This window comes from Erinaceus europaeus, chromosome 12 (genome assembly GCF_950295315.1).
Source record: "Erinaceus europaeus chromosome 12, mEriEur2.1, whole genome shotgun sequence".
NCBI lineage: Eukaryota > Metazoa > Chordata > Mammalia > Eulipotyphla > Erinaceidae > Erinaceus > Erinaceus europaeus.
Window position 1 is genome coordinate 787,637 of NC_080173.1, and position 17,924 is coordinate 805,560.

Consider the following 17,924-nt stretch of genomic DNA (forward strand, 5'->3'; position numbering starts at 1 on the left):
GGAGAAAGACGAATGAAGGCAGGAAGGAAGGCAGGAAAGAAGAGAGGGAGCGAGGGAGGGAGGGAGAAGATGGGCTTGTATGATACAACACTGAACTATATAATTGTAGAATACCACTTAATAGGTGTCAAGGTCACATAAAATTTAGCAGCCAAACAATACCAAATACAGAATTTGGTAAGAGCAATGGCAACTGTCATGCCCTGTGGGGTTTTAAGTGTATTGTTTGTAACAGATGGTGAGAGGATTACAACAAATAAGTTCATGAATGCATAGGTAGCTTTTACTGGTGATTGGAAAGTTACATGAGATTTGTAGTATCAAATAATACTTTCTTAATTTTTAAAAACTCTTGTGTTTTTGTCTTTATATTTTCATTAAATGGTTCCCAAAGATTTATGGTTTATTTAATTGAACAAGTTACATGTTTTCCAAGTAAATTAAGATTGAATTACAAGATTGCAGGCTATATTCCCACACCACACCCACCTCCTAAATTAGGTGCCCCCACGCTCCCAATGATAAATACTATAGTTCCCTCATAGTCTTTGAGACTTTAACAATTAAATTTAAAAGTCCAACAGAGGCTCTCAAATACCAGCAAGATCAAAATGATTTTGAAGTTTGCCAGCTGAGGAGGTCACTTACTTGTGTGATTAAACTGCTATTAGAGATCATTCTCTAGTCTGCGGCATTCCTGAATTTTAATATTTCATGTTCCCAAAGGAGAAAAGATTGATAGGCAGTCCGTACCGGATTTTGTGAGCCACATGGGTATTGCACTAACAGACAGTGAACAGCAGCAGCTGCTAAGAACACTGCCAGTTGATGGTGAGTCCTGAGGATGCCTTTGTTACCTTCTGGGGTGCTCAGCTGATGGCTTGTTGGGGTGACTCTTCACTTCATGTCAGGCTGCTCCTGATTATCTTTTGAAGTTGTTCTTTCATTGTTTGGAAGTGATGTCATTTTCCTGGTCTTTCCATGAGAGGTGTCTGCCTGTACCACTTCCACCATACACCCAGGTGTTCCTCCACCATCAGGCACTGGGCCCCCAAGGCCCTCTCAACCCCACCCCACTCACCCTGATTGCACTTGGCCTTGCTGCCACAGACCAAGTCTAGTCCAAGTTTCACCCTGTGTTTTGCCTTTCCCTCCTCGTTTCTTAAGCTCCACCTGTAAGTGAAATTTTGTCTCGTGTTGATGCTTCTCCTTCTGTCTGATGTTATTAACATGGTTCCTTCAAGGACTGCTCCACCGTGGATCTCTATAGACCACAACTTCCTTAGTCATTCAGCTCCCTCTGTGTATCTGGATTGTTTCCTAGTTTAGTCTGTGGCTAATTGTGGTGTTATGAACAGAGGTGTGTGTGGGTTCCTTTGGCTAGTTCCACAGGAATCTCTTATATATTCTCAAGTTTGGTGGAACATATTGTTCACATAAGGAAGTTGTGTGCTCTGGTTTCTCCTCTCATCTCTCCCTTTCTTTCTCTCTCTCTCTTTTTTTTCTCAGCATTAAAAAATTTTTTTTAATTTTATTTAAGAAAGTATTCATTAACAAAACCGTAGGGTAGGAGGGGTACAACTCCACACAATTCCCACCACCCATTCTCCATATCCCACCCCCTCCCCTGATAGCTTTCCCATTCTCTGTCCCTCTGGGAGCATGGACCCAGGGTCATTGTGGGATGCAGAAGGTGGAAGGTCTGGCTTCTGTCATTGCTTCCCCGCTGAACATGGGCGCTGACTGGTCGGTCCATACTCCCAGTCTGCCTCTCTCTTTCCCTAGTAGGGTGGGGCTCTGGGGAAGCAGAGCTCCAGGACACATTGGTGGGGTCTTCAGTCCAGGGAAGCCTGGCCGGCATCCTGGTGGCATCTGGCACCTGGTGTCTCTGTCTCTTTGTATCTGAAGAAATGATTCCAGATTGGTTATGCCTTGCTGACAACAACAACAAAAATTTTCATTAATAAAGATACTGTTTTGTTCATTATTTAGCAGTGGCCAAACAAATATTTTACTGTTATCTCTTTGACCAGTGAAAAAAAATTTAAGAAGGAAAATAGAAGAGTGGATTAGCACGAGACAGTTTGTCATTTGTCTTTTTGTTGTTGTTCTTTTTTAATTTGTTGAACAGAAAAAAAGAATGAGATGGGTACCTCCTTATTAGAGTCTATAAATAATTGTTTGGGTGTTTACAATTGCTTAATTAACACTGAAATACTTTATATTTTTCAGTCTCCATGTTTTACTAGAGGATGTGATCTGAACATATTTTATACAAATGTTCTTGAAATTATAATTTTCATTGTGAGAACTGCATTTACTATTTTGGCTAACAAACTATGCCATTTGAATTCTAGCATCGGGGAAGATCAGTCCTACTTCACTCAGGCAATCGGTGAAGTCATTCAAAGGTAGGACACAAGGAAGTTGACACTTAAATATTTCTGATATTTAAAATCTTTAATTGAGATTATCCCTGTGGTTCTATGTCTGCACATTCACATGACTACCATCAGCCATATTTATTCTCCAACCCTAACAGAGGGTGAGAGACAGGGAGACAGAGAGAGGAAGGTAGGACAGAAAAGCAGACTCACAGCTCTTCCTCAACCTTGTGAAGTCCCTCTCCCCCTCAAGTGCACTCAGGTGCTGGCTCAGGGCTCCAGCCCGGGTCCATGTGTGTAGCCACATGTGAGCACTCCTGGGTGAGCCACTTGTCAGCCCTCAGTATTTCAACTCGTTTAAGAAAGGGAGCATACGTTTATAGTGATTAGCAATGGTTTCCAAGATAGTGAGACTAAAGGGTTATAGTTCCACTATACTGCGCCTGCCACCCGTGTTCTGTGCCTCCTCCCCCAACCCCACTCCAGTGACAACTAGAGTAGTTCTCTCAGTGTCTTAGACACAGATTGTGTTTTCTTTTCAACTTTATGTGGTTCAGTTCTCTATATACAATTATTGAAACCATCCAGTAGTTTCTTTCACCTCTGTACTTATTTCATAGATCATAACCACTTCCCATTACATCTATTTTGTCCTTACAATACAGTATCTTTTAAAATTGCCAAGAGTATTCCTTTGAATATATGTACCATAACTACAACTATTACTACTTCTCCGCATCATTCTCTTCTTTCATTATTATTATTATTATTATTATTACTATTATTAGCTCCAGGCTTACCCCTTGCCTTGGGGTCAGCCCTATGAATCTACTGCTACTGACAGCAATTTTTTCCCATTTATTGTGTAGGATAGAAAGAAACTGAGAGGGGAGGAAGGGATAGAGAGGGAGAGAGACTGAGCAACACCTGCCGACTTGCTTCACCTCATGTAAAGTGTAGTCCCTGTAGTTGGGGAGCCAGGGTTTGAACCCTGATCGTTGTGCAGGTCCTTGAGCTTAGAGGGATTGCACTTACCTGGGACTGTCACTGCCCAGCCCCTGTCCCACAACTTCTTTATCCAGTGATCAGTCAGCAGGCACTTAGGTTGCTTCTATTCCCTGGTTATTGTGAATAATGCATCAGTGCATACATGCCTTTCAATTGGTACATATTAACCAATTAAAATATTAATTACTTATACTGAGGTATGAGGGAGAGAGAAGACAGCTCTGCTCAGCTCTGGCGTGCTATAGTTCCTGGGTTGAAGCTGGGGCTTGTGTAGGCCCCTGCTCACTAGTTCCTGGTCCCAGGCAATTGCTTTCCTTAGTGATTTGTTGTTGGCTGCTCATCAGATGGAAGGATATTATTTCCTTTTTGAGAGAAGATGTCACAATTAGGTTAGAATTTTACTGTTACTCTTCTTCTGTGAACTGATTATGCTTTTGACCTTTTCATTCAGAATGTATTTTAGGACATAATAGTTTCCTTATTATGTTTTTGCTGGAGTTGCCATATTCTCATATTTTTCAAAGCAACCCACGGTGTATAATTAAATTCCAGGTAAACAGCAAAATATGAGGCTGAAAGGTAACTGATAGGTAATTAATTGGAGAAATAAAAAAGCAAGAAGAAAATAGCTCTGCCTATTGACAGACAGAATAGGTGCTGTTTTCGAATTAAATCCATAAATTAATGTTCATTATAGTTAGTATAAATAAAATATATGTTCTAGTGAGGTCCATAAAAAATGGAGCAAATGCATCACCTCATATTTAGGAGGAAACTAGAGAGAGAAGGAGAGACCGAGACCACAGCACTCTGCCGTCCCTCGTGAAGTTTACACTGGCATGAGCCTGGGTCCTCAGGTGGTAAAGGGTGTACTTTTCTGGATGAACTACCATCAACATTGCTTCCTCTCCTATTCTGGTAATTTTGCTCTCTCCTCATGTCCTTTTTCTTAAGGAGGAAAAGTCAAGAGAAGTAGAGTCAGAAGTTTTCTAGAAAACGTGGGAGTAAGGCTCACAGAAAAGGAGCTTGAGAAGCTAATTGAAGACCTACCATTTAATGGTGAGTACTGGAGTCACTTTTCAGCCTTTCAGTCCAGCTTTGCTTATGGAATTCAGGTGATCATTTTTGAAATAAACATCATCAACGTTTAAATGAGATTTGAGTTCCTTGATGTCAAATCCACTCTGCAGCCAATAGAAAAAAAAAAAGCTCACTGATACATTTTGAGTTATCAGTATTCTTTGCTGTTTGTTCCTAGTGATGCTGAAGAATAATATTTGTCTGGGAATTTCTCTGGCATGTTGTTGTTTACAAACTTTTGACCACTAACTCTTTGTTGTTGCATAATTGATTTTGTAGTCTCAGGATAGTCATAGTATATTGTAGGACTCTAATGTTGATTATTTCCAACAGGACATTCCATTTTGGTAGCGCTTTACCGGTAATTTAGAAGTAAATCTATTCTATATATGGCAACTAGTTGTATTCTACACATCTGAAGCCAAGCCAGCGAATTATGTTGCTCAAGTCTTTGAAATCAATTCTTTGGGACAGACTTGGAGTCAAAATGTTCCTTGATTAAGTGAGAAAAGTGTGTTAAAATCTCCAAATATGTGACTTTCAAAGGGCTGTGGGTTAATGCTTCTTATACACACACACACACACACACACACACACACACACACACACACACACACACTCTTTCTCTCTCTTTCTCTCTCTCTCTCTCTCCCTCCCTCCTAGAATGGCTATAGTAAATATCATAGAATAAATTATAGAACATTTTGAATGTATATGCTATATTCTGCTTTATCCAAAAAAAAAAAAATCCTACATGTTTCCTATTTAAATCCCGATATCCTTTCTCTCTTTAAAGTGAGCACTGCGATGACTTTCTTTTGTCATCACCATCACTGCTGCGGCTCGGTGTCTGTATGTCCCCACTGCTGGTGACCATTTCCTTTTCTTTCCTCTAGATAAAGGATGAGAAACAGCAGGACAAAGAGAGAGAGAGAGAGAGAGGGAGGGGGAGAGAGAGAGACACTGCAGCACTCCTCCACCCTCGTGAATCTTCCCCCTTCTAGATGCTCTGAAGTCATAGCCTGGGCTTGAACCTGTGCCCTTGCTCATGTGATGTGTGTGTCCAACAGAGTGAGCCACCTTCTACCTCTCTCACATTAAGAACCATTGCTCTCCCTAATATTTTTCTTTTTCTTGATTGATTTGTTGGTTGGTTTGTTCTTGCCAGCCGGGCCTTTAATGCTCTGGACTCACTGTTTTTCAAAAATAAATGTGGATGATTGTGTTTTTTATTGTCTTAATGAGAGAGGGAAGATAAGAGGAAATAGAAAGCAGTAGACATCACTCTGGTACATGTGCTGCCAGGGATCGAACCTAGGACCTCCTGCCTAGGAGTCCAGTGCTTTATCCATGGCACCACCTTCCGGACCACAAATACTGAACATCTTTATGTACCTAATGGCCCTCAGCAAGTAAAAGAGTGCAGTGTAGTCTCCATAGAGGCTACCCTCTAGGGCAGATTCTGGCTGTGCTTTTATAAAGTCAGACAATCATGTAAAGTGCAGGATTCACTGACTGTAATATTCTGTCACTGTATTCACGTCTGGATTGTGGCACTAAGGCAGCCCTAGTCAGTGTGTACACAAATGTCCACATTGACAGAGAACTTGACATGGACCCAGAATTTGAATTTTGTATCATTTGAATACAGTACAATGTCCGTTTTGTATTATATGACCTTGAACACATAAATGGGGTCCATGTGGTGGCACACCTTTTGTTCACACATATTACAATGTGCAAGGTCCCAAGTTCAAGACTCAGGTCCCCACCTGTTGGGAGATAACTTCACAAATGGTCAAGTAATGCTACAGGTGTTTCTTGCTGTCTTGCCTTCTCTATCTTCCCTTTCCTCTCAATATCAAGCTGTATCTACCAAATAAATAAAGATAATAAAATTTGTAGAAACATAATTGTCACAATGAGTCTTAACTCCAGGCATCCATACAAACTGTATGATTTACTGGATTTGGCCAGGTGCCAGCCTGTGGTCCAGGGAATAGGTTGGCATAGGACACACTGGGAAAGAGAAATCTTCTACAATAGATGAATACTTCTTTTCTGAGTCTGGGTCACTTGTTTTTATTTGTTCCTGTTGTTACAGATAAAGAAGAAGTTGATCTTGATAAGGTGATGGATGGAATACAAGCAATTACAGGTGAGAAGTTAATGCAAGTCTTAGAATATAAGGTTTAAGTAATACTTCAAAAATACTTATAAATGACCTGATTCTGACATCCTAATTAAGCAGACAGTTACACAGTGAGGTAAAACTTATTCTCCTCTTTCCCACTCATTGTCAGAAGACAAAAATCATACTTTGGGCCTGTAAATAAATTAGTGTATTTGGCCTAGTACCCCCGCCCTCAGTGCTTAGTATATCTGATTGTGCCTTTGAAGTTTGCCAGCTGAGGAGGACCCTTACTTGTGTGATAAAACTGCTGTTTGAGTGTTCCGGGAGGTGGCACACTGATAAAGCTTTGGACTCTCAAGCATGAGGTCCTTAGGTCCTGAGGTCCTGAGTTCAATCCCCAGCAGCACATGTACCAACCAGAGTGATGTCTGGTTCTTTCTCTCTCCTCCTATCTTTCTCATAAATAACTAAAATCTTTTTTTTTTAACTTTTCTTTTTTTTATTTATTCATTTATTTATTTTTTATTTAAGAAAGCATTAATTAACAAAACCATAGGGTAGGAGGGGTACAACTCCACACAATTCCCACCGCCCAATCTCCATATCCCACCCCCTCCCCTGATAGCTTTCCCACTCTATCCCTCTGGGAGCATTGCTATTAGAGATCATTATCTATTCTGTAGCATTCCTGAATTTTAATATTTCATGTTCCCAAAGGAGAAAAGATTGATAAGCAGTCCGTACCAGATTTTGTGAGCCACATGGGTATTGCACTAACAGACAGTGAACAGCAGCAGCCTCTAAGAACACTGCCAGTTGATGGTGAGTCCTGAGGATGCCTTTGTTACCTTCTGGGGTGCTCAGCTGATGGTTTGTTGGGGTGACTCTTCACTTCATGTCTGGCTGCTCCTGATTATCTTTTAATCATTTGGGTGTTTAAATTGCTTAATCAACAGTGTAGAACTTTATATTTTTCATATCCACTTTTCACTGAGTATGTGATCAGAACATTAATTATATGAAAAGTTATTCTGGAATTATAGGTGATAGGATCCATCCCATGAGAACCGCATAGAGCATCTTGTCTAACAAAGTGTGTGCTTTGCATTATAGCTTCTGGGAAGACCAGCCAAACTTCACTCAGAGAATCCAAGAAGTCATTCAAAGGTAGGACACCAGCAAGTTGACACTTAAATATTTTTAATATTTAAAAATTTTAATCAGGATTATCACTTGATTTCATTATCTCCACTTGTCTGTGAGTCACAGTAGGTATATGCTTGCCCCTCTAAATAGAGGGTGAGAGACAGGGAGACAGAGAGAGGAAGGTAGGACAGAAAAGGAGAGACTCACAGCTCTTCCTCAGCCTTGTGAAGTCCCTCTCCCCCTCAGGTGCACTCAGGTGCTGGCTCAGGGCTCCAGCCCGGGTCCTTGTGTGTAGCCACATGTGAGCACTCCTGGGTGAGCCACTTGTCAGCCCTCAGTATTTCAACTCGTTTAAGAAAGGGAGCATGCGTTTATAGTGATTAGCAATGGTTTCCAAGATAGTGAGACTAAAGGTTTATAGTTCCACTATACTGCGCCTGCCACCCGTGTTCTGTGCCTCCTCCCCCAACCCCACTCCAGTGACAGCTAGAGTAGTTTTCTCAGTGTCTTAGACACAGATTGTGTTTCTCTTTATTTGAATCTTTGGTTTTTTTAAATTTTTATTTATTCATTGGATAGAGACAATCATAAATTGAGAGGGTAGGAGAGAGAGAGAGAGAGATACAGAGAGGCATCTGCAACACTGCTTCACCACTTGCAAAGCTTTCCCTCTGCAATTGGGGGCCAGTGGCTTGAACATGGGTCCTTGTGCACTGTAACTTGTGCATTCAACCAATTGTGCCGTCACACCCAGCCCCTTTTTGAAACTTTGTGTTTCAGAGCTCTATATTCTACACTCATGAGACCATCAAGTAGTTTTTTTTCACTTTCATATTTATTTTACAAAATATAATTACTTCCAATTCTATCCACTTTATTCTTAAAGGTACAATAATTTTTGAAACTGCCAAGAATATCCCACTGAGTATATATCCCATAAATTCTTATCCAGTGACCCATCAGCAGACATTCAGGTTGCTTCTACTCTATTTTTTGCTAGTGCTGCAGCTATGGACGCATCAGTGCATATTGACCTTTGAATTAGTGTTTTTTAACTATTAAAAACCACCAATATGAAGACTTCTCAACACATGGTTATGGAATAGCAGCAGACTCCTTTTTTTTTTTTTTTTTTTTGGTCCCAAGTCAACTAGGAAAAGCATCTGAAAACTCCGCAAAATACAACCAGGATTTCTTTTTTATTTATTTATTTATTTTTTTAAAAAGGAAACATTAACAAAACCATCGGATAAGAGGTGTACAACTCCACACAATTCCCACCACCAGAACTCTGTATCCCACCCCCTCCCCTGGTAGCTTTCCTATTCTTTATCCCTCTGGGAGTATGGACCCAAGGTCATTGTGGGATGCAGAAGGTGGAAGGTCTGGCTTCTGTAATTGCTTCCCCGATGAACATGGACATTGACTGGTGGATCCATACTCCCAGCCTGCCTCTCACTTTCCCTAGTGGGGCAGGGATCTGGGGAATCAGAGCTCCAGGACATATTGGTGGGGTGGTCTATTTATGGAAGTCTCATCGGCATCATGCTGGCATCTGGAACCTATAGCTAGGATTTCTTTGGTGAGTACAGACACATGTTGCTCCTAGACAGAAAAAAAGGAGTGATGGAGCACTTCCCCAGACTGAAAAGGAGAGATGGAGCACTTCCCCAGACTGAAAAGGAGAGATGGGACACTTCCCCAGACTGAAAAGGAGTGATGGAGCACTTCCCCAGACTGAAAAGGAGAGATGGAGCACTTCCCCAGACTGACTGAAAAGGAGTGATGGAGCACTTCCCCAGACTGAAAAGGAGTGATGGAGCACTTCCCCAGACTGACTGAAAAGGAGTGATGGAGCACTTCCCCAGACTGAAAAGGAGAGATGGAGCACTTCCCCAGACTGACTGAAAAGGAGTGATGGAGCACTTCCCCAGACTGAAAAGGAGTGATGGAGCACTTCCCCAGACTGACTGAAAAGGAGTGATGGAGCACTTCCCCAGACTGAAAAGTGTTGCTCTAGGACAGCTGGCAGCAGATTGGGAGATTGGAGGCTGAGGCATCTGTCTCTAAATCCAAAATAAAGCAACAAAAACTGCTTTTAAAAAATCACCTAAAATCTCAATTGAACACAAAACATACCTTGAGGTGAGTCTCATGAAGGAGGTGGAAGCTTTTTACATTGAAAACTATAGGACACTGCTAAAAGGAATAGGGAGGCAGTGGAGAACATTTCTTGTTCGTAGAATGAAAGAGTAAACATTATTAAAGTGGCCATTCTACCAAAAGAATCTATAATTTCAATGCAATCCCTATCAGATTCTGATGGAATTTTTCAAGCAAATGGAACTGTGTGTCCAAAAATTTGTGTGGAACAAAAAAGCCTATAAATTACCAAAGCACTTCTTAAAAAAGGAAAATGTGGAGGTAACATATTATCATGATCTTCAATTAATACTACAAAACAATAGTAATCAAAACAGCATGGTATGAGAATAAAAATGGATACTTGGACCCATGGAGCAGTAATGAAAGCCCAGGAATGAACACACACTCATATAACCACCTAATATCTAACAAAGGGCCCAGAATTCTTCAACAGAGTACAGAAGTCCTCTTCAACAGGTGGTGCTGGAAAAATTGGACAGCCACAGGTAGAAAAGTGAAACTAGGGACTGGGTAGTGGTGCACCTGGTTGAGCACACATCTTACAGTGCTCAAGGACCCAGGTTCAAGCCCCTGGTTCCTACCTGTGGAGGGAAAGCTTTGCAAGTGGTGAAGCAGGGCTGCAGGTCTCTCTTTCTCTCTCCCTATCTTCCCTTCCCTCTCAACTTCTGGAAGTCTCTATCCAGTAAGTAAAGATAATTTTAAAAATTTGAAACAGACTTATTTGTTTAAAAAAAAAATAAAAATGAAACTAGATCATCACTTAACACCATATATCAAGGTCAAATCAAAATGGGTTAAAGATCTAGATAATAAGCTAGAAACTCTAAAATTTATAGAAGAAAATGTTGGATAAACTTTGCAGAACCTTCACATCAAACATGTATTTTGAGGCTCAACCCCCAAGGCATTGGAAATGAAACAAGAGTAAATAAATGTGAGTACATGAAACTAAAAAAGTCTCTACACACTGAAAATGAACTGCGAAGGGTACCATACAGCCCAGTAAATAGAAGATATTTGCAGATAACACACCACACAAACAACAGATATCAAACATCTATACAGAATTGGTAGAACTCTATAAAAAAGGTAGGCCAAAGAACTAAAGTTTTCTTTTTTAATATTTTTATATTTATTATTGGATAGAGACAGAGAGAAATTGAGGTGGGGGAAGATAAGGAGAGAGACAGAGAGACACCTGCAAGCCTGCTTCACCAGTCATGAAGCTTTCCCCCTGCAGGTGGGGCCAGGGGCTTGAACCTGGGTCCTTGTGCATTGTAATGTGAGCACTTAACCAGGTGCACAAACACCTGCCTCCTTCAGACAGTTTTCTAAAGCAACTCTGCTTCACTGCTGGTGGGAAGGCAAACTGGTGCGGCCCTGTGGAAGACAGTATGGAGAGTCCTTAAACAGTTTAAGATGGAATCACCTTATGATCCAGCAATACTTCCTTAGGCATTTATCCAGTGGACACTCAAAGGGACATATGCATCTGTATGTTCATAGCTGCATTATTCACAATAGCCAAAGAGGGGAAGCGGTCTAAATGCCCATCAACAGAAATGGCTAAAGAAGTTATGGGATATCTACTCCATAGACTATTACTCTGTAATCAAAAAAAAGATGATGTTTATTATTCTGTAATCAAAAAAAAGATGATGTTCTGTCCTTTAGAACAAAATGGATGAAACTGGAGTTGATTATACTTAGTGAAATAAGAGATGAAAGACAGTTACCAGATGGTTTCACTCATGTGTAACTAGAGATCTAGTTCACATGAACTTGCCAAAAAAATCCAGACAAAACAGAACAAGAAAACTGTAAGACCTGTGAAAACTCTGATGATCTTTGGGAGGTGGGAGGGTGAGGCTATAGAAATTTGGTGGTGTATGTGCTGTGTAACTAAACATTATATTCTTACAATGTTATAACATACTGTTAATAACAGATTAAAATTATAAGTACAATCAAATAATATAAATTTACTTATATTTATGTATGAGAGAGAGAAAGAAGCAGACAGAGAAGACAATACTTCTCACTATGGTATATTATAGTGCCTGTCTTCAACCCATAGTGTGTATAGATCTCTGCTCATTCTATCAGAGTCCCAGGCAATTGCTTCCATTACTGTTTTGTTGGGTTAGCATCACATGGAAGGATTTTTTTCATCTAGAGAAAAGCTGTCACTCTGTGTTTGTCTCCACCTGACCCTAGGCTTCTTCCTGTGTAATGATGAATTTTACACATGTTTTTCTATGTGTAATTGTGGCATTGATTTGATATCAGAAAGAGGGAAACATAGGCTTAACTACTCAGCCATCTGGGCTACAAAAATCATCTGGTTTGTATTTTTAAATAACATTAGAATTAACTGAATCACTCTTCTGTGAACTGATTTTCTTCCACATTTATCTTTAGAATGTATTTTAGGATATAATGTCCTCTTTTTTTTTTCCTTTTCAGAAGGTTCCATATTCTCATATTTTTTAAAGGTGAACCCTCAAAGTGTAATTCTAATTCTGAGTAAACAGTCAAATATTAGACAAGTAGGTAACAGATAGGCAGTTATTTGGATAATTAAAGAAGCAATGAAGAAAATAGTTTCAGTCTATTGACAGAAAAACTGAGCACTGTTTTATGACACAGTTAAATCTACAACTTAATGTTTGTTATAGTCTTTAAAAAATACTGTTCTATTGAGATTAAGTTTTAAAAAAAGATGGAGGCAAAGTCATAAGCTTATAAGAGAGGGAGAATGAGAGGGAGAGGGAGAGGGAGAGGGAGAGGGAGAGGGAGAGGGAGAGGGAGAGGGAGAGAGGGGGAGGGAGACCGAGACCACAGCACTCTGCCATCACTCGTGAAGTTTACACTGGCATGAGCCTGGGTCCTCAGGTGGTAAAGGGTGTACGTTTCTGGATGAACTACCATCCAACATTGCTTCCTCTCCTATTCTGGTAATTTTGCTCTCTCCTCATGTCCTTTTTCTTAAGGAGGAAAAGTCAAGAGAAGTAGAGTCAACAGTTTTCTAGAAAACGTGGGAGTAAAGCTCACAGAAAAGGAGCTTGAGAAGTTGATAGATGACCTACCATTTAATGGTGAGTGATGTATTCATTTCTTTTTTAAAATTTCTATTTCTAAAATGGAAATACTGACAAGACCATAGGAGAAGAGGGGTAAATTTCCAACAGTTCTCACCACCAGAACTCCATATTCAATCACTTTCTTGAAAGCTTTCCTATTCTTTATCCCTCTGGGATCGTGGACCAAGGATGATTATGGAGTGCAGAAGGTGGAAGGTCTGGCTTCTGTAATTGCTTCCTCGCTGAACATGGGCATTGGCAGGTAGAGCCATACTCCCAGCCTGTCTCTCTATTTCTCTAGTGGGGTAGGACTCTGGGGAAGCGGGACTCCAGGAAACATTGATAGGGTCACCTACCCAGCGAAGTCAGATTGGCATAATGGTAGCATCTGGAAACTGGTGGCTGAAAAAGAGTTAAGATATAAAGCAGAACAAATTGCTGACTAATCATGAACCCAAAGGTGAGAATATTGCAGATGAAGATTTGGGGTCTCCATTTTGGAAAAAGCTTAATATGTCTGTTTTAGGTATATTCCAAGGAGCCCATGACTTTACTAGTTTTGGCCTGAGCCTGACATCTAATATGCAGGTGGGCCCAAGTTCTTGTCTGGGGAGATGGTGTCATAGTTGGAAAAAGGACTAGAAAGCTGGATCAGGGAAGAGAGTAGCTCCCAAATATGGGGAAAGTATATAAATATTGAAAACTGTACACCCCATTGATTTGATCTGGGGCTCAAATTCAGCACAGGACTCCATGTAACCTCTGCATCCTGTAGGGCTGAGCTGGCATTCTGTGGTCACAGCCAGGAACATTCCAGGCTGCACTAATTTCAGGACCCATCTCCTCAGGTAGTAGGTAGTGTATGTTGTCCAACCTCCCTTCAGAGAATGGAACATTCCCTACTATTATTGATCCACACTGAGAGCAAGGTCCTATAGGCGCCCACAACGGTGTCCATTATGTTGTTCCTGATGAGTGACAGTGGCGAGAGGGCTCTGTTAGAGGTCTAAGCTGATCATGTCTGTGTGTGAACCCCAGGGCTCTCTTACTAGGGCCCCAGCTGATGGGTGATGGGTGATGGGTGATGGGTGATGGGTGGCCTGGCAGTGACTAAAGAGTCATCAGTAAAGTGTGCTGGTCTCTTGCCCTTATTCAGCTTTTGTATTCCTTACTCTTTCTGACAAGGTTAGCTTTGGAGTGATTGAGGGATGTGTAATAGGAGGTAGGAGAGGCGGCTATCTATGTAGAAACTATTTGATTAGGTACTTTAAGGTGTCTTTTTAGGTTTTTCTACTTCCTTGCTTCATTTATTGACTCACTTCAAACAACTGTGCTCTTTTGCTTTAAGGCCTATGTTTCCCCTAACTCATGGGTACATGTGTACATATGCCCTATCTTATGGGCCCTGGTCGATATCTAGGTGTTGAGGCTTTGTTAAGAAGTGCACCGCCAGAAATGGACTTGAGGAGTCCTGTGAGCTAGGAAAGGTCTCCCTGACATTCTGGAGACAGTTCGAAATGAAGCATTCCGAGGTGGTACTTGCTGCCTTGAATAGGTTGGCAGCAGATGCAGTATCAGTTGGTATGAACTGAGAGAAGCATGCAGAAAGTGAGCCCCACCCTAGTGGTTCCAGGTTTGGGAGAAATATGGGCTTTGTTGAGAAAGGGGAAGGTTCCTGCTATCTAAGGCAATAGATAGTTATTGCTATAATCAACTTATTTGGCAGTTGGGTTAACTTGGAAAATCCCATTGTTGGGATTTTCTGTATCATACAAAACCTCACCATAATTTATGACCTTTTATGCTACTTACATATAGCTTTATCTTATAAAGTAACAGGACCAGTTGCTTCTGTTCTGCAAAGTCTAAGCTTTTAGTAAATTTAATATTTTGAACGAATCATTATTAGAAATGTATTAACTTCTAAGCCTTTCAGTCCAGCTTTCTTATGGAATTCAGGTGATCATTTTTTTTGAAATAAACATCATCAACGTTTAAATGAGATTTGAGTTTCTTGATGTCAAATCCACTCTGCAGCCAATAGAAAAAAAAAAAGCTCACTGATACATTTTGAGTTATCAGTATTCTTTGCTGTTTGTTCCTAGTGATGCTGAAGAATAATATTTGTCTGGGAATTTCTCTGGCATGTTGTTGTTTACAAACTTTTGACCACTAACTCTTTGTTGTTGCATAATTGATTTTGTAGTCTCAGGATAGTCATAGTATATTGTAGGACTCTAATGTTGATTATTTCCAACAGGACATTCCATTTTGGTAGCGCTTTACCGGTAATTTAGAAGTAAATCTATTCTATATATGGCAACTAGTTGTATTCTACACATCTGAAGCCAAGCCAACGAATTATGTTGCTCAAGTCTTTGAAATCAATTCTTTGGGACAGACTTGGAGTCAAAATGTTCCTTGATTAAGTGAGAAAAGTGTGTTAAAATCTCCAAATATGTGACTGTCAAAGGGCTGTGGGTTAATGCTTCTTACACATACACACACACACACACACACGCACATGCACACGCACACACACACACACACACTATAGCATGAATGTAGAAAATAACCCAGTATAAATTATAGAACGTTTTGAATCTCCATGCTATATTCTGCTTTATCCAAAAAAAAAAAATCCTACATGTTTCCTGTTTACATCTCGATGTCCTTTCTCTCTGTAAAGTGAGCACTGCGATGACTTTGTTTTTGTCATCACCATCACTGCTGCGGCTTGGTGTCTGCATGACTCCACTGCTGGTGACCAGTTCCTTTTCTTTCCTCTAATAAAGGGTGAAAGATAGGAAGCAGGAAGGAGAGAGACTCTGCAGCACCCCTCCACCCTCATGTGAATCTTCCCCTTCTAGATGCTCTGATGTGGTAGCCTGGGGCTTGAACCTGTGTCTTTGCTCATGGAAACATTTTTGTGTGTTCAACAGTGCGAGATGACTTTACCACTATGGACCATCTGTTTCTCAAACAGAAATACAGAATGAAAATGGACACGTTTTTATGTACCTGGTGGTTCTCAACAGCTAAAAGAATGCAGTGTAATCTCCACAGAGACTACCCTCTAGGGCAGATTCTGACCATGCTTTTATAAAGACCAGATGATTATGCGAAGTGCAGGATTCACTGGCTGTAATATTCTGTCACCGTGGCACTTCTTCTTCTAGCGTTTGTCCTTCTTCCGTAGCCAGTCAACAGCGTCAGGTTGAGCCTGATGTAAAGTTTCGAGACCTCCTTTGAATCTGGAGAGGTGGCAGTCGTTGACTATGTGGGTCATAGTCTGTCTGGAGCCGCAGGGGCAGTTCGGGTCGTCTCTGGCTCCCCAGCGATGGAACATAGCAGCGCACCGGCCGTGGCCTGTTCGATAGCGATTGAGGAGGGCCCGATCATAACGTGCTAGGTCAAAGCCGGGTTAACGCTTGCAGGGGTCTGTGATGAGGTGTTTGTTCTTGACCTCAGCTGACTGCCAACTCTGTTTCCAAGAGACTGGAACAGAGAAGTTCAGTGTAGGCGTAGGGGACCTGATTGGGTGACAAGACGTCAAGCGTTGGACAGGGTGGGCGAAGATATCCGCGTAGATTGGCAGGTCCGGTCGAGTGTAGACTTGGGAAATGAACTTAGATGATGCCGCATCCCGACGAACATCTGGCGGGGCGATGTTGCTAAGAACTGGCAGCCATGGAACCGGGGTGGAACGGATGGTTCCAGAAATTATCCTCATGGAGGAATATAATTTGGAATCGACCAAGTGGACATGGGGGCTACGGAACCATACTGGGGCACAGTATTCTGCAGTGGAATAGCATAATGCCAGAGATGATGATCGTAGTGTGGAAGCGCTCGCGCCCCATGAGGAGCTGGCCAGTCTTGCAATGATGTTATTCCTCGTGCCCACCTTTGCTGCAGTTTTTATGAGATGTTTGTGAAATGACAGAGTGCGATTGAGAGTAACGCCAAGATAGACTGGCTGGGCTTCATGCCGAATTCTCGTATCGCCAAGCTGCACATTAAGCTCACTGTGGCACTAAGGCAGCCCTAGTCAGTGTGTAGACAGATGTCTGTCACTGTGGCACTGAGGCAGCCCTAGTCAGTGTGTAGACAGATGTCTGTCACTGTGGCACTGAGGCAGCCCTAGTCAGTGTGTAGACAGATGTCTGTCACTGTGGCACTGAGGCAGCCCTAGTCAGTGTGTAGACAGATGTCTGTCACTGTGGCACTGAGGCAGCCCTAGTCAGTGTGTAGACAGATGTCTGTCACTGTGGCACTGAGGCAGCCCTAGTCAGTGTGTAGACAGATGTCTGTCACTGTGGCACTGAGGCAGCCCTAGTCAGTGTGTAGACAGATGTCTGTCACTGTGGCACTGAGGCAGCCCTAGTCAGTGTGTAGACAGATGTCTGTCACTGTGGCACTAAGGCAGCCCTAGTCAGTTTTTAAAAAATGAGACATAGGTAGATTATGTTTTCCAACCTCCCTTTGGAGAATGGAATGCTCCCTGTAATTATTGATCCACATTTAGGGCAAGGTCCTATAGGGGCCCACAAAGGGGCCCATTATGCTGTTTCTGATTGAGATGACCAGTGACACGGCTGATGACCCCACCAATGAGTCCTGGAACCCCACCTCACCAGGCCCCTACCCCACTAGAGAGAGAGAGAGACAAGCTGGGAGTATGGATCAACCTGTCAACACCCACATTCAGTGGGGAAGCTATTATAGAAGCCAGACCTCCCACCTTCTACACCCCCATAATGATCCTGGGTCCATGCTCCTAGAGGAATAAAGCATAGAAAAGCTTTCTTTTTTTAATTTTTAATTATAAAAATTGGGGCAAAATATATACCTGAAAGCAAAAGTACACAATAGTCTACAGTGAGTCAGTATGAAGTTCCTAATGAAATAGTGTCTACTTAG

At 41.6% G+C, this 17,924-nt stretch overlaps 1 protein-coding gene across 1 annotated transcript in view; it reads left to right on the forward strand.

Annotated features, from left to right (window-relative positions):
- The window catches only part of LOC132541787 (uncharacterized), a 148,406-nt gene that overhangs the window by 19,700 nt on the left and 110,782 nt on the right, over positions 1 to 17,924 (forward strand). Inside the window, exons 9-11 of the mRNA XM_060202484.1 lie at positions 727 to 831; positions 7,720 to 7,773; positions 12,912 to 13,016. Of these exons, the coding sequence (XP_060058467.1) occupies positions 727 to 831; positions 7,720 to 7,773; positions 12,912 to 13,016 (264 nt within the window). The remainder of the gene's footprint in view (positions 1 to 726; positions 832 to 7,719; positions 7,774 to 12,911; positions 13,017 to 17,924) is intronic.